We start from the raw sequence: 22,771 nt of genomic DNA, 5'->3' as shown, positions 1-22,771 counted from the left end.
ATTAAAACAAGTGGACCATGTGATTAGATTACAGTTTTTTTTAAGTTTTTAAATGACAAAAAAAAAGATTTTATTTTTGGTTTTCAAATGGAAAATCAATCGCTAATAAACAAAAAAGGATCATGCTTGAATGTTTTTTATTTTTTTTATTCTGACACCTGAAATATTTATTTTATTTGTAGTTTCAAAACAAAGAACTTTTTCCCCCAGTTTTTTGAATTTCTAATTAATTATCAAATGACACAATATTTTTTTTTAATTTGTCAAATTCTAAGTTGCATTCATAATTATGAAAAATAAGCACATAAAACTTTAAAAAGTCCTTTATGTTATCAGTCAGAAGTATGTGGACGCATTACAGCTGCAAGGATTAATCCATTAACTGTAAACATTTGGTTTTTTCTTCCACTACTTTGTCTTTGCAAGTTGTTTGTTGAAAGCAGCTGCAGGAAATGAAGCTGAGAGACAATAAATAAACAATAAATGTGCTGTAAAACTAAAGTAATGAGCTTAAAGAAGTTAAAAAAAGCTCCACAGAGCCTAAACTGGAGCATTTTTAAAGCTTAGTTTTCGAGATTTGTATTTGGAAACAATAAACAAGTGCATCATGTGGTTAAATTATTGTGGGTTTTTTGGTTTAAAATGTAAAAAAAGAAAGATTTTTGGTTTTCAAACCAAAAATCAATCATTAACAAACAAAAAAGGAGCACACTTGAATGGTTTTTAAATATTTTTCTATTCTGACATCTGATGTGTTTGTTTTATTTGTGGTTTTGAAAGAAAGAACAGAATTTAATAGTTTGATCGTACTTCTATCCACAGGCGGATATGAACAGAAAACATTTGAATTGTTACAGCAAACTGCTTTACAGTTAAATATTACACATTTTAAAAAAACATACATATATCACAGTTAATTCTAGAAGAAAACCTAAAGATAATTTGATGATCTTTAAGCTTTCATTAGTTTTATTTCATGTAATCTCAGTGTGCTCAAGAAATTAACTTAAAAGACGTGAAAACTGCTTGAGAACAGTTAAAGTTTGTTCTTCTGTTCGCTTTATGGCGACTGGTATCAATAAAGTTAGTTTGTTTTGTGATTTTTGTGTTAAAATGAGATGAAAATGTGCTGCTCATGTTGATTAAAGTGGATTAATAATGATTTAAACATTAATAATAGCCTCATTTTACACCTGATCTATGATTATGAAGGTGGGCTGAAACAGAAATACGTGAAAAAAACAGCAAACTGTCAATACTGTTATGAAAAGTTCACTCATTTATATTTCCAGGGAGCTTAAGTCTTATTAAAAGCTGCAAGTAGAGAATGTTTTTAAAAGCTCGGCTCCTGGATATTCAGACAAGATGAATTTCAGAATAAAATGCAGCTTTTCGATGCATAAAATGAAATAAAATAAAATCACATATTTTCCTTTTCACAGCATCTAAATTTTGTGATTTTTGTGTTAAAATGAGTGAAGTTAATGATATTCTAGATGAAAATGTGCAGTTAATGTTGACTAAAGTGAATTAATGATGATTTAAACATTAATAATAGCCTGATTTTACACCTGACCTATGATTATGAAGGTGGGCTGAAACAGAAATACGTGACAAAAACAGCAAACTGTCAAAATTGCAGAGAAAATTTCACTATTTTATATTTCCATGGAGCTTAAGTCTTATTAAAAGCTGCAAGGAGAGAATGTTTTTAAAAGTTCAGCTCCTGGATGCTTGGAAAAGATGAATTTTCAGAATAAAATGCAGCTTTTCAATGCAGAAATTGAGCAAAATCACCTATTTGCCTTTTCAGTCCATGTAAATTTCCTTCATTCGTTTCCAGGGTTTGCTATTTAAAACTGAACTGCACCTGTGAAATGATTTTGCAGCCAAATCTCAATAAAATCTGAAATTTATGTCATCAGTTTGTTCTCTGTGATGGATCGACTGCAGCAGGTCTAAACAACTCTACATTAAATTTATATTATTATGCTTCTCAGGAATCCATTATTTAGTAAATAGATGGGATGAAACTCTTAGCAAACGCTGTTAAAACAACATTTAAACGCTTCGACCCAACTTGAAGCCAGTTTTAATCTTATTAATGTTTCTTTGAGGCATTCATTAGATTAAAAACATGTAGTTTGATCTTCCATCACTCTTCCTCTCTATGACCTGAAGTAACCTCATCTGTTCTCATGTTTCTTATCCTCAGATGAAGGTTTCAGTCGGGACTCACAGGAGAATAAAGGTGACCGTCGTCTTCGTCTAATCATCAGAAAATGACAAAAATCAGGAAATGTTCTGAAACTTTTTCAGATTTTCTACAAGTGTCTGTTTATTGTGGTTTACCTGAACTCTGCTGGTTTGTTTTCTGTCTTGAATAAAGCGGGTTGAAGATGCCGACAGACGACTGACCAGGTTCAGGATCTGTGATAGGAGAGAATAAAACAACGCTGATTTTTATCTTTCATACACTATAAAATAAACAACACTGATTTTATCTTTTATACACTATAAAATAAAATAAAATAAACAACACTGGTTATATCTTTTATACACTATAAAATAAAATAAACAACACTGATTTTTATCTTTCATACACTATAAAATAAAATAAACAACACTGATTTTATCTTCCATACACTATAAAATAAAATAAACAACACTGATTTTTATCTTTCATACACTATAAAATAAAATAAACAACACAGATTTTATCTTTTATACACTATAAAATAAAATAAAATAAAATAAAATAAAATAAACAACACTGATTTTATCTTCCATACACTATAAAATAAAATAAACAACACTGATTTTTATCTTTCATACACTATAAAATAAAATAAACAACACAGATTTTATCTTTTATACACTATAAAATAAAATAAAATAAAATAAACAACACTGATTTTATCTTCCATACACTACAAAATAGAATAAATTGGAATAATAAAAAAAACAAAAATTAAATTAAATTAAATGAAGACTGGACTGACGGGGGGTGACGTTGGTGTAGCCGCTGGTCACGTTCTCGTAACATTCTCCAGACGAAGTGCTCGAAGTTTCAAAGGAGTCGACGGAGATCTTGGACACTCTGGCGTACTGAGGATCTACAGGAACGCCGTTATAACCTAGAAAATCTGCCGCCAGCTCGGCTGTGGATTCAGGACCTGGAAATAAAACAGAAATATAAAATTAAAGACAAAGATTTATTAAAGCATTAATTAAAAAAGGAAAAATAAAATGTAGTAATTCGAAACTAAAGAAAAATAACTATTTTAAAACTGGAAAAATAAAATGTTGAAGTATGAAATGAAGATGAAAAAAATTTAAAACAAGAAAATAAAATATAGACATATAAAATTAAAGAAAAAGAATTGTTGAAAACAGGAAAAATAAAATGTAGAAATATGAAATTAAAGACAAAAATATTGAAGAAGGAGAAAGTAAAAATGTAAAAATATTAAAGTAAAATAGTTATTAGAAATAGGAAAAAATAAATGTAGAATTATGAAATTAAAGACAAATGATTATTAAAAACTAGAAAAATGTAATTTAGAAATATGAAATTAAAGAAAAAGAACTAGTAAAAGCAGGAAAAATTCAATAATGAAATATACAATTGAAGACAAATAATTATTCAAAACTGAAAAAATGAAAGACAATACAATTAAAAAGACAAAATAATTATTAAAAACAGGAAAAAATAGTAGAAATGTGTAATTAAAGAAAAAAACTATCAAGAGTAGAAAATTGAATTGAAGAAATATGAATAAACTTTAAAAGCAGGCAAGATAAAATGAGAAAATACAAAATAAAAGATTAAAATATTAAAAATGAGAAAAATAAATGTAGAAGTATGAAATTAAATCAGAAAAATATTAACAACAGGAAAAATGGAAATATAAATAGGAGGAAATATAAAATTAAAGAAAAAGAATTATTAATAACAGAAATACGAAATATTTATAATAAAGATATGAAATTAAAGAAAAAAATATTAAAAGGGGAAAATAAAATGTAGAAATATTAAATAAAAGACCAAAATATTAAAAACAGGAAAGAAATATGAAAATAAAGACAAAGAATTATTAGAAACCGGAAAAATAAAATGCAGAAATATAAAAATCAAAAACAGAATTCATGGTGTCTTTTGTTTTTTTATTTTAAACTAAAAAAATCATATCATCTAATAAATGACTTTTAATTTAATACAAAAATCCCTTTGATTGTGCTACAATCAAAAGGGATTTAAATTTTGATTTTAATGTTAAAAAATAAAAGGATATTTGAAAATCTTTGAAAGTTTTCAAGCCAATTTCATTAAATTATCTCAACTTTAATGTAGTTTTGAGTTAATTAGGACAGAAAATTTGAGTGTAAATTAGACATAATATGAACCAACTACCAGTAATATGAAATTATTTTATTTTCCTAAATCAATTAATTGAATTGAATTATGCACAAAAGTTTGTGTGATTCTATTGATTCTTTTTGTCTTTTCTGTCCACTGTGGGTTGAATTAGCGCCTCTAGTTTTTCTCTGCAGGTTGTTTATGACAGAATAAAACCAGTGAAACTCAGAGTCACCTGGTGGGAAAGTTTCTGTTCCCGATCTGAAACCAAACGGTGACTCACCTTCCTCAGAGAGCCGGTCGAGCCCCGGCGGCCTCATCAGAGGGTTGACGTCGGTTCTGTAGCGTTGAGAGTCTGGAAGCAACAAAACGACACGACGCTGCAGTTTAAACACACAAAAGACATCCTGCATCGACCCGCAACCAGCTCCAAACGAGCACAAAGGCTGAACTGAGGAGAAGTAAAAGAAGGTGTCTCACTGCGAAAGGTGGATAAAGTGACAGACGGGTCAGAGCTGGGGTCAAACTGCTCATAGTCTGTATCTACTGAGGCGCTGTCGACGCTACTAAGCTGCGTCCACAGATGTCGAGGGTCGGAGGAGACTTTTTGAGACAAACACAACAAAAACGTCAGAGAATGCAGGTTTTCAGCAGGTTTCCCACCACTGCAGAGGGGAATTAATACATCAAAATGCAGGCTATGAAGGAAGAAAAGGGCAGAAATGATCAGAATATGAGCCGTTGAGGCGTTAAACCCACTGACCGGCTGTCTGAGGAGGGTTGGCCGTGACTTTGACCAGATTTACAGCCTCCTGGTAGTTGTTGTGGTGGTTCTCAGAGGACAGCGATCGAGGGTTGGAGCGACTCTGCTGCACTAAGAAAGCTGAGCACAAGAAAAACGAGATAAACAGAAAAAGAAGTCTGATAAAGAAACATGAGAAGAGTCACTTTGGTTTCACTGTTGCTGCTTTAACCCTCGTGTCAACATTTTTATGTGAATGGTCTTCAAGAAAATATTCAAAGTTTTACTGATATATATGGAATCACTTTAGATATTTTTAGGATTTTTTTGGAAGATTTTTACTCATTTTTTGAAAATATTTACAAGAATTTTCTTGTCAAATTTGGGGGATTTTTTTTAAACAAAACTTTTAAGGGAAACTTTTAAGGAATTATTGGAATTTTCTTCCTGAAGGTTTGGCAAATTTTCAGAAATTTGGGGAATTTTTTTGCAGATTCTTTTTTTTTCAGACAAGGACACAATATTTTTTGGTGCCTGTAAATGAAGACAGCAGGAGGGTTAAGTGAAGTTTTTGTTTTGCAGAAAAATCCAAACAAATAAAAGCTGCATCCTCATTATATTCTACAAACACTGTGTGCCCGAGTTACAGCAAAAAGCTCATTAAATTTAATAAGTCTGCAAAAATACAGACAAATTCTAGCAGTTGTTTACTGTTTTTACAAAATTCAGTTAAATGCTGTAAAATGTGATGCTTTTTTAATGATGCTAACAGCTAACTGATGGTGTGAGCAGCACAACAGCTCACAAAACACTGTGTTCAAGAAGAATAAAGAATATTATTGACATTATTTAATAACTTAAATAATCTTCCCTTGGTTTCCAAAATACATATAATATATTTAAGATTTATCAAACTTGCAGCTGCTTTTGCATAAACATTTTTAATCCATAAAAATAAAACCTTATGAGAAAATCAGTTAAAAAAAAAAAAATCGTTTATTTTTCAGTCCTGAATATGTATCTGTAATATGTTTATCTTTCATTATTTAAATAAATAAATAGCAAAAATAAAATAAAATAATGGTAATTTCTTTTGTGAAATGTTGTAAAGATTAATTAATATTTATAAAAGTAGAGATTTTTGATGTTGACATTTTTTGGGTTGATTTTTATGGTTAAAATGTAAATTAATTAATATAATATTATTTTTCTATGATTTTACTGGTTATCTGTAATTTAGCAGAACAGCTCTGTAGAATAACAATTGTTATTAAACAAATAATTGCCTAAAGAATTACAACAAAACCACTTTAAAATTATTTTTTAATTATTCACCATTTTTCATACCTTAACATGTATGTTTATATTCAAATATTGGCAAATATCTTTTAATTAAAATTTTTATTAAAATACATTCAAAAATAGTGTAATTGTTGTAAAATGTTGTAAAAGAATGAATCAATATTTATTAAAAAACAATAGAGATTTTTAATGTGGATATTAGATTTGTGTTGTTTTTTTATAGCTAAAATGTAAATTTATTAATATATTAATATTTTTCTGTGATTTTACTGTTTTTTATGTAAAATAATAATAAATTGTTTAAAGAATTACAGTAAAAAAAAAAAACTTTAAAACAAACTATTTTTAAATTCTTCATCATTCTTCAAACCTTAATATATATATGGATTCCTTTTCAAATATTGTCAAATATCTTTAAATTAAAAATATTTTCTATTGATTTAAAGACAGTAAAAATAGCATTTAGAAAAATAGAGATTTTTGAGGTGGAGATTATATTTTGGATTGTTTTTTATGGTTAAAATGTAAATTAATATGTATGTTAATATTTTTCTGTGATTTTACTGGTTATTATCTGTAATTCAACAAAACAGGGAAAATCTGCAAAATAACAGTAAATTGTTTAAAAAAATTAAATTAAAAACTTTTTTGATTTAGAGTATTAGTAATCAAGCAATCTGATATCTGGAATATATTAGATATATATCTGCATTTACTTTTTTTTTTTAAACAGAGAAAATCGGAAAACTATTTTTAAATTATTCACCATTTTTCAAACCTTAATATACACATTCTATTCTCAAATATTGTCAAATATCTTTAAAATCAGACTTTTTTCTGCAGATTTAAACACAGTAATCTGGTGTAATTAACATTGCAGCGAGTCTGTGGGTAAACTGACCGTGTCGTTGTCTGTAATGGCAGCACAGAACGGTGTTTGTGATCAGAAACACCAGCAGCAGCAGACACACTGAGATGGTGATGAGGAGCTCCGGAGACGAGAAAAACGAATCCACAGCTTCAGTGACGACGGTCGAACCTGCAGGAATCAACACAAACACAACAAACACATCAGACTGAATATTTAAATGACATTTACAGTTTATTAAAGTTAATTAAAGATGTGATATTCACCAGTGGTCCAGCTGGTTGCTACAGATGTTGAATCTGTGGTGACTGAAGCAAAACCCAGAGAACCTAAAGACACAAACAGAAGCTGAAAACAGTGTGAGGATTTTATATTTCTGCTGGAATAAACCTGAAATAACTCTGTGTAGTTAACAACTGAAGCAAAAATCACAGAAAAAAAAATATTAAAATTACACGTTAACTCCAAAAACAAACACATACATAATGGTCAAAAATGTCTATTTTTATATACATGGCAAAAAATAAATAAAAATAAAAATTATGCATAATGCGAAAATGGTGAATAATTTTTAACTATTATTTTTAACTAAATTTCCCATGTTTTGGTAAATTAAAGATAACAACTAGTAGAATTGTAGAAAAAATAATAATTAATTTACTTGTTGACCTTAAATAACGAGCCAAGACTGTAATGACTGTAAAATTATACTTTTAAAAAAACTGTATTTATTGCTTGCTATTTTAAAAATATGTACATATTAGGAATTTAAAAATGGTAACAGAACGACAGATTCACAGACAGACAAACCAACACCGATCGTCACATAACTACGCTGCGTTCCTTGGCGGAGTAACTAAACTAAATGTCCAAAAGCTTTAAGATTCACAGGGGGATTATTACTCCACCACAGAGTTATGTGATGATTGGCGTTGGTTTGTGTGTCTGTCTGTCTGTCTGTCTGTCTGTGTGAAACATTACTCAAAAACAGACTAACAGATTTGGATGAAATTTTCAGTGAAGGTCAGAAATGACACAAGGACCAAGTGATTAGATTTTGGCAGTGATGCAGCTTATAGCCTGGATCCATGGATTTGTTAAAGATTTCTGTATCATTGCCAGATAGCAGCATGGCATCACTGTAACCATGACAACAAGTGAACACTACATCAGCTGCCTGCTGATATTCACATGATTGTGATCCTACTACAAATCCACCACTGTCGACTTCTTGGGACTTATCTGTTGGAAATGATCCAAAGAACAACTGATTAACCCTCATGTCGTCCTGCAGGTCAAAATTGACCCATTTTGAAGTTTGAAAATGTGGAAAAAAATATATTTGCACAGTGAAAGTTCTGATGTCCACATTTTCAACATTTCTGGAAATTTTTGAACGTTTTTTGGTGGGGAAAAAATGTTAAAAAAAAAAAAGAAATGTTTCTTTAAGAACATTCACAAAAAAATCAACCAAAATCCAGCGAATTTCACTGGATTTTGGTTTGATTTTTTTTCTGAATGTTCTTAAAGAAAACATAAGAAGTTTTGTTGATATATATATCTAATTACTAGATATTTGTAGGATTTTTTTTGGAAGATTTTTTTTCATTTTTTAAAAATATTTACAAGAATTTTCTTGCCAAATTTGGGGGATTTTTTTTTCAAATAAAACTTTTAAGGGAAACTTTTAAGGAATTACTGGAATTTTCTTCCTGAAGGTTTTGCAAATTTTCATAAATTTGGGGAATTTTTTTGCTGAATTTTTGGATTTTTTCAGACAAGGAAACAATATTTTGTGGTGCTTGTAAATGAAGACAACAGGAGGGTTAAATTGTGGGGGTGTTTCTGAGTCCCATCAATTCCCGCTGCCCGCTACAGATTTAGGTCACATATCCGTACATAACATACACAGGCATAACACACACCTGTGCTCAGCGCAAGGTCATTTTGTTTGTGGGTACATCTGTAATAAATGGTCATATTCTATGGTGCCGTGATTTCTGCCACAAATGTTTTCAAGATTTCAGCCGTCAGAAATGATCCAAGGACTGAGCAGCCTTGGAGGAGGACTGCGCTCTCTGAGTGCTTTTCTTATTATAAAATGCAAAAAAATATGCTGGAAAATATCATGTTTTGTAGTGGATAAAATATTCTTCTGATTTCCATTTTCATGCAAATATTAAAGCAAAATATTAGTTCACAGCTCAGTCAATGTTGACATTTTTCTTTATTACAAATCGCAGTTTTTCTGCGTCCTGCAAAAACCAAACAGCTTTATTAAGAACCACGAACTCACCATTACAGACGACACCAGAGGCCTTTGAGGAGGCACACAGGTGAGGTCTGTTGAAGATCTCTTTGCACTGCCACAGACTCTGGTAGGACCAGCACTGGTAGAACCACTTGGTTCCGTTGCTGTGGGCCAGTGGAGGAACAAACTGGGAGAACTGGGTGGCCTGGGAGCCACAGTGCAGCATGGAGCAGATCATGGAGGCCATGTCTTTGTTCCAGCAGTTATCACAGACGGTCCCCCAGCTGCCGTTACGGTGGATCTCCACCTTACCGGAGCACCGGTCCAGACCTCCGCTCAGTCTGACGGCTCGCATCTCTGCACAAAAACACACAGTCTGAAACCGTATGATGGAAATAACAACAAATGATTCCTCTAACGGCTCACTAATGGACAGATTATTACTGAGAACCACAGAAATGTGATTTATAGTTATTTCTGTCCATCTTTTACATCATTTTGCGTCACTTTGTTGTAATTTTTTTGTCCCATTTTGGTCATTTTGTGTCATATTGTTAATGTTGCGTCTTTATGGTTATTTTGCATCTCCTTGTGGTTGTTTATTTGTTGGTTTTTGGTCATTCTGTGACCCATTTTGATCATTGTACATCTCTTAGTTTTCATTTTGGACATTTTGCTTCTCTTTAGAGCCATTTAGTGTCTCTTTATGGCCATTTTGCACCTCTTTATGGTTGTTTATTTATTACTTTTGCTAATTTTATGACTTATTTTGATCATTTTACATCAAGTAAAAGCTGTGTCAGCTACCTGCATCAATTCACTCAACCTGCTACATATTTCGGTCACGCAATTCGGTATCCGTACATAACATATGCATGTGTAACACCTGCCCGTGCTCATTCAAGGTAATTTTTTATTTATTTAGTTAGCTTGTGGGTCGATCTATATTAAACGGCCAGATTCTACGTATGTATGATTTCTGAATACACAAATTGAGGAACGAACAGTCTTGATGGAGTACTGCTCTCTCTGAGTGCTTTTCTTGTTTTGTATTTGATTTATGATATTTGTTTTTCATATCTTTTGGCCGATTGTTTTAATTTTCACTGTTTTAAGTCTCATTTTGCATCTGTTTGTAGCCATTCTATGTCACTTTGTGGTTGTTTGGTGTCTTTTTATGGTCATTTTGCACCTCTTTATGGTTGTTTTTGTCCCTTTTTGATCACTTTGTGTCTATTTGTCATCATTTTTGTCCTATTTTGGTCATTTTAAGAGCCATATTGTTAATGTTGTGTCACTTTTTTCACCATTTTGTGACTTATTTTGATGATCTTATGTCTCTTAGTATTCATTTTGGACATTTTGCTTCTCTTAAGAGCAATTCTATGTCTCTTTGTAGCCATTTAGCATCTCTTTATGGTCATTTTGCACCTCTTTATGATTGTTTTTTTGGCACAATTTGGTCATTTTTTATTTGATTTATGTTGATATTAGATGTTTTTTCCATATCTTTTTGGTCGATTGCTTTAATTTTCACTGTTTTATGTCCCGTTTTGGTCGACTTTCATCTCTTTCATGCAATTCTGTGTCCCACTGTAGCTATTTTGTGTCATGTTGTGATCCTTTATACCTCATTTAGATCATTTTGCATGTTTTTTTTTTAAAGTTGTTCTGTGTCTGTCTGTAGCCACTGCATGTATCTTTACAGACACTTTTTGTCTCTTTATGGCCATTTTAGGTCACTGGTTATTTTACGTTAGTTTTTGGTCATTTTGTGACTCATATTGGTCATTTTGCATCTCTTTGTACCAATTCTATGTCACTTTGTGGTTTTCTGGTGTCTCTGTATGGCTGTTTTGTACCTCATTTTGGTCATTTCTTGTGGTGTTTTGGTTGTTTTACATCACTTCTGTGTTTCTGCAATAATTTTGTGTCGCATTTGGGAAATTTTCTATCTCATTCGGCTCAGTTTACATCTCTCTGGTGCCATTTTCATCTGTTTGTGGTCATTTTATATCTTTTTATTAACGTCTCTGTATGTCTGTCTCATTGTGGTTGTTTTTTGTTTCTTTCTGGAATGTATATTATAAATCCTGGATAATAAAAGTGGCCCCTGACTCCTTTGGCTCCTAGGTCTATGCCTGAAAAGACTATTTAGTAATCTGTCCATGCATTTACTCATGATAAAATCATTTCTGAGAGGATTTTAACATTTTATGGAGTGTTTATGTGTGACAGTTGTGACAAACAGAACGTGGATACCAGCATTCTGTATCTCAACTTTATATTTACCTCCTTTTTGTGTAGCTTTAAACCGCAGTGGACAAGAATGAAGAACCCTGAACTTTTTTTCCTCTATATTTGATAAAGTTTTGTGACTCTAACCTGAGCAGACGACCCCAGCGTCCTCCTTGTGTCCACAGTCGGACTCATTCTGAGCGGCCGGGCAGCTCCACAGGTTCTGCTCTCGGCCCGTACAGTTGAGCTCGTCCAGGAGAACCGGTCCGGTCCCGGGGGGGAAGGATCCTCCCTGACCCGACACGCTGAGGGCGAAGCCACAGCCGAGCTGAGCACAAACCACAGCGGCGTCCTTCAGATCCCAGCCGTCGTCACACACCGTCCCCCAGCGGCCGTCCCTCCACACCTCCACCCGGCCGGCACAGCGGTCCGAACTTCCGGCCAACCGGACCGCCTGGTGCCCTGAGGAGGATCATCAACGTCTGGTTTCATTCCTGACACCATGAGTCTGTTTAACCAGCTTCACAAACCTCACTGGTACTTTCCAAAACACTCACTTTCACTTCCTTTTCTTATCTTTTGCACAAACAGGTTTGAATGAAACAACTTCAGAAACACACTTTCTTTCACCGCTTGTATCATGTGTAAAGTTAAAATGGAAAACTTTCTGACAGCATTTGTTCTGGAACAATTTACTAAATCATTCCGGTGCCGTCATTTCCTGATTTTATGGACACAAAACCTCTTTTACAAAAAACACAAGTGAAAATACAGAAGAACCAAGCACCGTGTAATACACATTTTATCCATTTTGCATTTCTTTATGTTTTTTTGTTTATAATTCTGGGTTCTTAGATGTCTTTTGTGTATAATTTGGGAAACGTTATGACATATTTGACTTATTTTGTATCGCTTTATGGTTGTTTGTATATAATTTGGTGTTTTTACATGTCTTTTGTGTAACATTTGCCAGATTTTATGTACTATTTTATTTATTTTGCATCTTTTTATGGTTATTTGTTTACCATTTTGGGTTTTTACATGTCTTTTGTACAACATTTGATGGATTTTTACGTCACATTTCAGTTATTTCACATTTCCTTATGGTTGTATATAATTTGGGGTTTTTACATGTCTTTTGTGTAATATTTAGGAGATTTTATGTCATGTTTTAGTTATTCTGCATTTCTTTATGGTTGTTTATATATCATTTTGGGGTTTTACATGTCTGTTGTGTAACATTTGGGAGATTTTAGGTCATATTTGAATTATTTTACATGTCTTTATGGTTGCATTTTGTCACAGTTTGGTCATTTCATGAGTCGTTTTGATAGTTTTGCACTTCTTTGTGGTCATTTGCTTTCATTTTAATCAGTTTATGTCTCTTTTTTGTACTAATTCTAAAGTCTAGTTAAAGTATTAAACCCCATATTCTACTAGAATGTGCTGTAATCTATTTTACAGCAATCAACTGTTTCTGTAAATTACAATAATTCGTCATGAGTCTGGTCTAAAGAGGTTTATAGAAACTTCTGAAACTCACATTAGTGTCTGTTTTTGTGGCCTTTGTGTTCATTTATTTAAGAAAAACTAGAATTTAACTCTTTGTTTCTTCAGTGAGTCTTTGGATCCAGATTTCTTGCTGCTCTTAACATTAACAGCAGGTCTTGGTCGAACTATATTATTTAATCACCTTAAATCTGAATTTTCAAACTTCTGCTGTCTGGAAAAACCTTAGTTTTAATTAATTTCAGCGAAAGTGTTTACATTACGTTTGCTGCTCCTTTACCATCATGACATCCATGTTTCTGATATTTTTCAGATTTTTCTGCTACAACTCAACCACTTTTTTCTTTTTATCATGGATACAGAATTAAGAAAATGAAAGAACAACAAGTTTTGCAATTTCTGTTTGCGTAAAGAGAATAATTCGGTTAAAAAATGGATATTTTTAAGAAGATTTTCCTTAAAATTAAGCAGCAGCACTGCTCATTTAAGTAGTATCAACTGATTTAGGTAGATTTACCTCAAACCAGTGACATTATTATTACTTTTTAAACTTAATTTGGACAAATTTAATTCAATTGCATGCTAATTCTCATTTTTCAGAATAATTCTGGAATTCTTTACAACCATGTGAAGCCTGAGTCTCTGTAGAAAACATTGATATATAGGTATAACTATCAAAAACAGTAAAAAAAAATGTACTTTTGTTTAATTTTACAACATTAAAGCTGCAATCTGAAGTCACAAAGCAGATAGAAGTTCAGTTTAACACTCTTTATGTTCATCTTATGTGCAAATATTGAATTATTTAGGAAGTTTAACACGCAGTCGTTCAAAGCTCAGATTTAATCCGTTAAACTAAGGTTTCTGGGTGAGAATAAGACAGCAGAGATGAGCCTCACCACAGACGGCTGCAGAGATCACAGTACAGTTTCCTCCCTGCATCACTGAACAGTTGTGCAGCCGTCGCTCTCGGTACGAACACCGGTGGAAGCAGCTGGAGTTTGGAGCCAAGCTGCTTCTGTTCACACGATAAACTCCACCGCAGTTCAGATCCCGACAGATCTGTTCGGCCAAAACGTCCACAGAGGCTGAAGTCAGAGGCACCGGGTCTCTGCTGCCGTTTGCAGGAAGCCTGAGCGTCCAGCTGCAGCGTTTCCCTGAGAGGTGCTGAACCAGGGGGGCATCTGAGGAACACAGAGACGACGTTTAATGGGATTTATGTTGATTTATGGGATGAAAGTCAGAGCAGACATCACTTCTCTGATGCTCCTGAAACACCAATAAACTGTTATTATACCTGAGTTAACACAGCTGATAATTAATACACATTATGTTGAATTATTTTGAGCATTGTCATGTTGTTTAAAGGCCAACCGATGTGTTCTTTCAGGGCCGATACTAATTTCATAAAAAAAAAAAAAAAAAAAAAAAAACTCCGCAAAAAAAATAGCGAAAATCTGGCTGCAGGGATGCCAGAAAAAATATCTCTAAAAATAGTGGTGAAGAAAACATTCAAAAACAGCAAATATCTGCAAAATAATGTCTTTTTTGACTTGTCATTTGGCAGGTTTTTACAATAAATCCATGGTTTCTAATTGCTGCATTTGCATAAATGTTTATTTAAAATAGAACTTGTCCTATAATTTACTATTTTAGTGCATTTTTATATAGAGTTGGTAGTTCACAAATATTAAACACATCTCTGTAAATAGGAACATGAAACATACAGCAGACTAGACGAGGTTTAATGGGATTTATGTTGGTTTATAGGATGAAAATCAGAGCAGGCTTCACTTCTCTGACACTCCTGAAACACCAATAAATTATGATTAAATCTGACTTAACACAGCTGATCACGAATAAATATTATGTTGAATTATTTAGAGTGCTTTTATGCTGTTTAAGAGTCGATTGATGTGTTTTTTCAGGCACGATACTGATAAAAAAAAAGTGAAAATCTGTCAGCAAATGTGCTAGAAAAATATTTTTAAAAATAGTGGAAAAGAAAACATTCACAAACTGTAAAAAATGTGAAAATAACAGCAAATATCTGTACAATAATGACTTTTTTGGCTGTCATTTGATAGATTTTTACAAAATTAGAATTATTTTCCCTTGATTTCTCAAATATATTTAATATATTTAGAATTTGTCACATGTTGCTGCTTTTGCATGAATATTTCCAATTCATAAAACCATAACTTGTTCTATAATTTAATGTTTTAGTTTTTTTTTTTACTGCATTTTAAACAGTTAAACAGATCTGGTAGTGCATAAATATTAAGGAAACATCTCTGGAAACAGGCACATGAAACGTATTAAACACTTTAAGTTAAACATTTTTTCAAATATTTAAGCAAAAGATTTATTTAGAATTTAAACTGTTAAAAGAAATTAATTGAACTAATCTGAGTAATGTAGACAGTAAAAAAGTCACATGCAAAATTAAAAGAACAATTAAAATATTAATTTTAATGCGGATTATTTACAGTTTTGGTCTGTTTTTTGTTGTTGTCATCATAAATTAATAATTTTTCTGTGATCTTATTAAATATTATGTGTAATTTTATAAAACTAGAAAAATAACAGTTTAAAAAATTGATTCACCACTTTTCAATCTTTAATATACATCAGTTTTCTTTGAAATAACAGCAAATATCAGTAAAATAATCATATTTTAGCTGATTTAAATACAGTCAGCCTTAAAAGAGTGAATTACTATTTATAAAATTTAAATTTAATACATTTTGTCTTAATTTCTCTATTGGAAAGCAGCTTGGTTAAAGATCTCGTGTTTTCCATGTGCTGCTAACTTTAACTTGATTTGAAATCAGAGGAACAAAAACATTTCACTGTCGCTACAAGACAAAAGAGCAAACTGATAAAAGTTCCCTTAAAGCAATATTTAAACATTAATCTTTCTCTGACTGCTTGATCTCATTTAAATCTCTCTGTAATTATAAAAACACGACACTAATATGTGGTTTGTAGCATCATTCCTCACACAGCAGCGATTTGTTGAAGTGGGTTTTAGTTGTCAGATCTTTACTGAGCAGGATTGAGACACACGATCAGATCTATTTATTCATCTGTACCACATCACTGATGAAGTATTTTACTGATGAAGAGCCGGATTTTCATCTTTAAACACGTTTATCAGAGTAAAAAAAAAAACACCTCATCAGTGATTTGTCACCTTTTAGATTCTTTCAGATGAAAACTACTTCTAAAAACTTTCCCTTCCTCAAGCTTTAAACTGAATTTTACTTAATTGTTTTGATTTTATTGTCTGTTTTTTGCAGACACACTTAAAACTAATTGCACTGCGGTTATCTAATTTACCCCGTTGTTGCTGTGCAGAAAAAACAACCACAAAACCAAAAGTGCACAACACAACACAGTGCAATTCAGTCCAAAGCTGAGGCTGGTTTCAACTCTGCAGAGCTTCCTGAATCTCTGATGTTCGTATGGATAAAAATAACTTCTTCACAGCTTTAACTGAGAGCTGATGAACAATCCTTTTGTCACAGTCACTCCTACCCCTAGAGTCACTCTTTATTCCATCACCCTTTGTGATTAATTAGCAGCAACAACAACAATAACAATAACAATTTGATCTCAAGTCACCAGTAAAATCACAGCATAGTAACCTATAAATAACCACAACTCCTAATTTTTCCTTTGTTTTAATGTAAAAAAGTACATTCTGAAAAATGTTCATATTTAAGGAATTATCTTTTACAAAACATTATGAACAACCTGAAATTTCTTAAGAAAAATAAATTCAGTTTCAAAAACATTATGCCTCAGTTTATCATTTATACATTACAAATATTACTACTATTTTTAAAATTGCATATTTTTTTTCTAAGAAATTCTAGGCTGTTCATAATGTTTTGTAAGACAGAATTTTTCAGAATGTACTTTGTTGCATTGAAATAAAGAGAAGAATTTGGTGTTGTGGTCATTAATAGGTTATTATGCTGTGATTTTACTGGTCACTTGAGATCAAATTGGGTTGAATGTGGCCCCTGACCTAAAATGAGTTTGACACCTCTGGTCTAAACTGAGGAAATTAAACATTTTTTAGGATGAAGCAGTGATGATGATATCTTGGGTTTTTACGTAATACTTTCAGGATTTGTTTAAGATGTGAGGCTTAAATACACTAAGACAGATAGAAAAAAAATTAGAGGGACAACTGCTGCCTGATGCTTTTAAAATTACTTAAATTCAATTTAACAGTAGGGGTGAACTGGTTTGTTTTGGAAAGACAGGTTGTGTCAGTTATAATAAGATATTTAAAACGTTTTACAGGTTTGATAATTTCACTATTAATGAAAACATCAGGATTAACTATATAATTGCTCCTCTATACAAAATACATGCAAACTGTTTATCTTATGTTATTGCTTGAAGTATATCAAGAGTCAAGCAAGAATTAGCCAAAGAATCAGACATTTTGCTGATTGCAGCTGTTAGTTTGGCTGTTCTTTAGATGGTGCTGATCGAGTGAAAATCACAGCATCATCAGCGTACAGTTGAACAGCAACATCTGGACACGCTGTAGGAAGGGAATTAATATTTATACTAATAAAACTGGTCCCAAAGTAGAGCCCTGAGGGACGCCAAATCTACAACTAACAAATAAGGAACATTTATCATACAGTCTTGTGCTTTGTTTCTTCTTATTTAAGCAGGATTTCATCCAGGACGAAGCTTTGACAATTAAAATTTAATTTAGAGGCTTTGACAGTAAAATGCCATCGTTAACTGTGCATTTTTCTGTTTTTATTTCTTTTGATCTCTTCAGAATCTGTGTGTAGAACATAAGAAGTTATTTAGTGAGATAAAAAAGGCTCTGCAAATGAAAATGATGCCCTTAAATGGAAGAAATCTGCTAAAGTAGTGTTTCTTTTGACATTTATTGTTAATAAACTCGACAATTCTTTGCCTGTATCTTAAATAGAAAAAAATAACAAAGCTTCAGGAGTATTGATGGTGTCGATCATTTTGCAAGCTTTTACTTTTTTCTGTTACTGATAACAATAATTTAACATCTTACTTAAGTAGCTCAAGCATTTAAAAGAAAAATTGAGCTCTTAAAAGGTTTTGAAATTAAATTATTTGCCTTTTTATCATTTAAAAAACTGAAATCTGTGATTTAACCGGATTGTTTTAAACATTCTTTAACACGTTCTGTCACTCGGAAGACATTTTAGGATTGTTTGTTTGTAACGGTATCATGATTCATTGTGAGGATCCAAAATGTGACTCTCAGTTGTATTTATTTTACTTTAGGTTAGCATTCTGGTTAACATGCACACTAAACCACAAAACACTGAAACTCCTCTTGCAGGTCACAACCTTCCCTCTTTTACCCTCATGTCTTACCTGGAACAGGAAGAGTGAAAATGCAAGAAAATAATCTACATATTTTCATCTTTTTAACTAAGATTTGAATCTTTTTTGTGCCCGTATAAGCGAATACCGTCATTATTATTCCAACTATATCTCTACAATTCTGAAGCTAAAATTATCGAGATGTTTGCAGGAAAAAATACCCAACCATTCAAAAGTTTGCGGTCATCCAGACAATTTCATGTTTTCCATGAAAACTCCCACTTTTATCCATGTGCTAACATAACTGCACAAGGACTTTCTAATCATCAATTAGCCTTTCAACACCATTAGCTAACACAATGTAGCATTAGAACACAGGAGTGATGGTTGCTGGAAATGTTCCTCTGTACCCCTATGGAGATATTCCATTAAAATCAGCTGTTTCCAGCTAGAATAATCATTTACCACATTAACAATGTCTAGACTGGATTTATGATTCATTTAATGACATCTTCATTGATGCTTTTGTTTCAAAAATAAGGACATTTCTAAGTGACCCCAAACTTTTGAACAGTAGTGTATAAGAATTAAAGTTGCTCAAAATGAGTTAAAGTTGCTGTTACCTAAAGTTGCTCCATATTATGTAACGTTGCTCTATATTACTTAAAGTTGCTCCACATTAAAGTTGCTCTATATTAATTGAAGTTGCTCAAAACTGATTTAAAGTTGCTCTATATTAATTGAAGTTGCTTAAAACTGATTTAAAGTTGCTCTATATTAGTTAAAGCTGCTCTAAAATGAGTTAAAGTTGACCTATGTTAGCTAAAATTGCTCTAAATGAATTAAAGTTGAGTTAAAGTTACTCTAAATGAGTTCTCTAGACAATGTCTAGACTGATTCATTTATCTTCATTGAAAAAAAAAAAGATTTTCTCTCATAAATAATGACATTTCTAAGTGACCCCAAACTTTTGAACGGTAGTGTATATGAATTAAAGCTACTCTGTATTAGCTAAAGTTGAAATTATTAGTTAAAGTTGCTCTATATTTATTACTGTTGCTCTTAATGAGTTAAAATTGCTCTATATTAGATAAAGTTGATCAAAAATTTGTTCAAGTTGCTCTAAATGAGTTGTCTAGACTGTATTTCTGATTCATTTATTGTTATCTTCACTGAAAAAAAGCTGCTTTTCTTTCATAAATAAGGACATTTCTTAGTGACACTAAACTTCTGATCGGTCATGTATATTCTGTTGTTGAGGATGCCGTTGAGCTCGAAGCCACACAAACAGCAAACAAACAGCGAGAAAGCCTGGGTGCAGAGCAGAGCAGAGCAGGGTCTGCGTGGGAGGGGGCTTCGCTTTTTTCACAGCTCAACCTGCACCTGCAGAACTCATGTTTCAAAGCAGGTCACCCCCACATCCTGTCAAGAAGACTGAGAGGCTTCATGCAGCTCCTGCACTAAGAGGCTGTCCTGATTCTGGGCATAAAGTCTCAAATAAAACTCCACCGTGTTTGCATTTATGTGCTTTTCCTCCTGAATTATAAACTACAGACAAACAGGGAAACGTTTCACTCACTGCTGAGCGTCTCTTGTAGATGTGTGTTATTTCCATTTGCTGTCACATTGACCTCTGTCGGGGCCGTTTGAGTGGAAGAGTTCTGAAAAGCTGAAATGAAAAAGGGAAATTATTCCGTCGGCAACGGTGCAGCACAAACCAGCTCTTTGAAACGACCACGGGATTCCTGAGGAGTAGCAGCCTGACCAAGTGTGATCTTATTGTGTCTGCATGAAGTGTAATGTGGCTGAAACATGAGAAGAAACCACTAATTCACATGTTACACTGAATGTTAGTGTGGTCAACAACAGCTCATTTCTAAGCTGCAGCAGAATGTAAATATGGTATAAAACATACAGGTGTGGTTACAGCTGGGCTTAGAAGTAAATTAAAAAAAAAGTGAAATATTGTTGTTTTTTTAGAAAATATGCTTGATCATGAAAAAACTTCTTCTTCTTTCATTTAGGGTTAGCGGTCAGATAAAGTTACTCATTGTCACGTAATTGTATTTGCTCTGATTATTCCTGTTTTCATTAAATAGTGGTGCATATTTTAATAATTCTGACAGGCTATGTAAACTTATGAGCACAATTGTATGCACTTCAGTTTTATAATCTCTTTTCTCATTATTATTTTCTACATTTAAGGAATATTTTTATCATGTCTTCACTGTACGAACTCTTAAATCTTTGCTCTGTCGGCCTTTAAATCCAACTTTTTTCTGCTAAAGTGCACAAAAATGATTCAAAAAACATTGTTGTTGAAGCTATAAAACCTGTGCTAAAAGATGAAAAATTACCCGGAAAAGTTAAAAGGTCAAGATTAACAATGAAAAATCAGCTTAAAAAAGTAAAATCTGCACAAATCTACAACATTATTAGCGACTTTTTAATCTGAAACCGGTCCTGTATATTTTACTGGGTTTTCAATACTTACATTATTCCATTTATTGAAAGAATTTGTATAAAAATAGCTTTTAAAAATCAAAATTTCTACATCTACAAAGAGAGAAATAGGAGTTGGACCACATGATGCCTCAGTTTTACCTAAATAAGCTGTGACATATTTACCCTTCATGCTTTTCTTATGATTTATAATGTTTATAATAAAACTGTAAAATAGAGGAAAGTATCTGTGTTATGTTATTTCATTTCACTGACAATAAATAACTTCTCTTTGTGCTACTATTTCTACTGCAGAGTTAGAAATATGTACAAAAAATGGCATAAAATCATCGTAAAAGCAAGTTATAAAAGCATCTATAATTGTCTCATTTTCAGTCTATAGTCAGAAAAGTTCAAATTAGTTTCTAAAAATCTTATAAAAACTTGCTTTTACTATTAAAAGTAAAAGTGTAAATGTGCAAACGTTACCTCGACAAAAACAGCTCAGTTGGACGATTAAAATGTATTTCAGCAGCTTCATGTCGTCCAGAAAGAGAAAAAAAGTCCAACCTACTCAAATATCGACCTTCAATCTACTGAGTCTGTGTGCACAGTGAGAGTTTCCTCTCTTGATCCTTTCATATTACACTGACAAACTTCCCATTTCATGTATAACAGCAGGAAGTGAAGCCTGCTCTTCGTCACTGATTCTGCTCTAAATGTACCGTTCAAGAGTTTACGGTCCCTTAGAAATGTCCTTATTTTTGAAACACAGCCTCGTTTAGAAGGTTTTCTGAGCTTCATGTTAATTAAATTGTTATTTTAATCAGCTGGTAGTTAAATTGTCAGATGTGTGCTTCGACCTCTACTTGGGTGTGACAGTTCATCACTGATCATCCTCTTCAGAACCTGAAAGTAAAAGTCCTGGGGTCATCAGGGGATTGATGAGATGAAACTGCAGAGACTCTGATGTGTTCCAGTGATTGAAAAAAACTGTAGAAAAAATATATATACAGAAACTTTAACTAATATAGAGCAACTTTAACTAATATAGAGCAACTTTAACTAATATAGAGCAACTTTAATTAATATAGAGCAACTTTAACTAATATAGAGCAACTTTAATTAATATAGAGCAACTTTAATTAATATAGAGCAACTTTAGCAAATATAGAGCAACTTTAATTAATGTAAAGCAACTTTAATATAGAGCACCTTTAATTAATATAGAGCAACTTTAATTAATACTGAGCAACTTCAATTTGTTTTTGAGCAACTTTATCAAATATAGAGCAACTTCAACTCATGTACACTACTGTTCAAAAGTTTGGGGTCACTCAGAAATGTCTTTATTTTTGAAAGAAAAGCAGCTTTTTTTCAATGAAGATAACATTAAATGAATGATAAATACAGTGTAGACATTGTTAATGTGGTAAATGACTATTCTAGCTGGAAACAGCTGATTTTTAATGGAATATCTCCATAGGGGTACAGAGGAACATTTCCAGCAACCATCACTCCTGTGTTCTAATGCTACATTGTGTTAGCTAATGGTGTTGAAAGGCTCATTGATGATTAGAAAACCCTTGTGCAGTTATGTTAGTACATGGATAAAAGTGGGAGTTTTCATGGAGAACATGGAATTGTGTGGATGACCCCAAACTTCTGAACAATAGTGTATTCACTATAAGCTTTACAAGGAGTTTAGCTAAAATA

General features: G+C 32.3%; 1 protein-coding gene across 3 annotated transcripts in view; it reads right to left on the bottom strand.

Annotated features, from left to right (window-relative positions):
* The window catches only part of LOC111569253 (T-cell differentiation antigen CD6-like), a 29,821-nt gene extending 8,146 nt beyond the window's left edge, over window positions 1–21,675 (bottom strand). The window contains exons 1-13 of one of the 3 annotated variants that reach the window (XM_055017604.1): window positions 21,545–21,675; window positions 20,193–20,282; window positions 14,170–14,454; window positions 11,909–12,223; window positions 9,569–9,880; window positions 7,539–7,601; window positions 7,306–7,443; window positions 5,124–5,243; window positions 4,841–4,963; window positions 4,644–4,715; window positions 3,003–3,176; window positions 2,353–2,430; window positions 2,240–2,268 (exon numbers count right to left, since the gene is read on the bottom strand). In XM_055017604.1, the coding sequence (XP_054873579.1) occupies window positions 2,240–2,268; window positions 2,353–2,430; window positions 3,003–3,176; window positions 4,644–4,715; window positions 4,841–4,963; window positions 5,124–5,243; window positions 7,306–7,443; window positions 7,539–7,601; window positions 9,569–9,880; window positions 11,909–12,223; window positions 14,170–14,454; window positions 20,193–20,282; window positions 21,545–21,596 (1,851 nt within the window). In that variant the 5' untranslated portion in view covers window positions 21,597–21,675. Of the gene's footprint in view, window positions 1–717; window positions 2,269–2,352; window positions 2,431–3,002; window positions 3,177–4,643; window positions 4,716–4,840; window positions 4,964–5,123; window positions 5,244–7,305; window positions 7,444–7,538; window positions 7,602–9,568; window positions 9,881–11,908; window positions 12,224–14,169; window positions 14,455–20,192; window positions 20,283–21,544 lie in introns of those variants that run through there. The other 2 variants (XM_023271282.2, XM_055017605.1) reach the window with 2 other exon arrangements.
* Window positions 21,676–22,771: the final 1,096 nt, after the last annotated feature.

The sequence above is a fragment of the Amphiprion ocellaris genome, chromosome 15, assembly GCF_022539595.1.
Source record: "Amphiprion ocellaris isolate individual 3 ecotype Okinawa chromosome 15, ASM2253959v1, whole genome shotgun sequence".
In the NCBI taxonomy this organism is placed as follows: Eukaryota; Metazoa; Chordata; class Actinopteri; family Pomacentridae; genus Amphiprion; species Amphiprion ocellaris.
The sequence above is the reverse complement of the archived record's forward strand: the minus strand, read 5'-3'. Positions and strand labels throughout refer to the sequence as shown.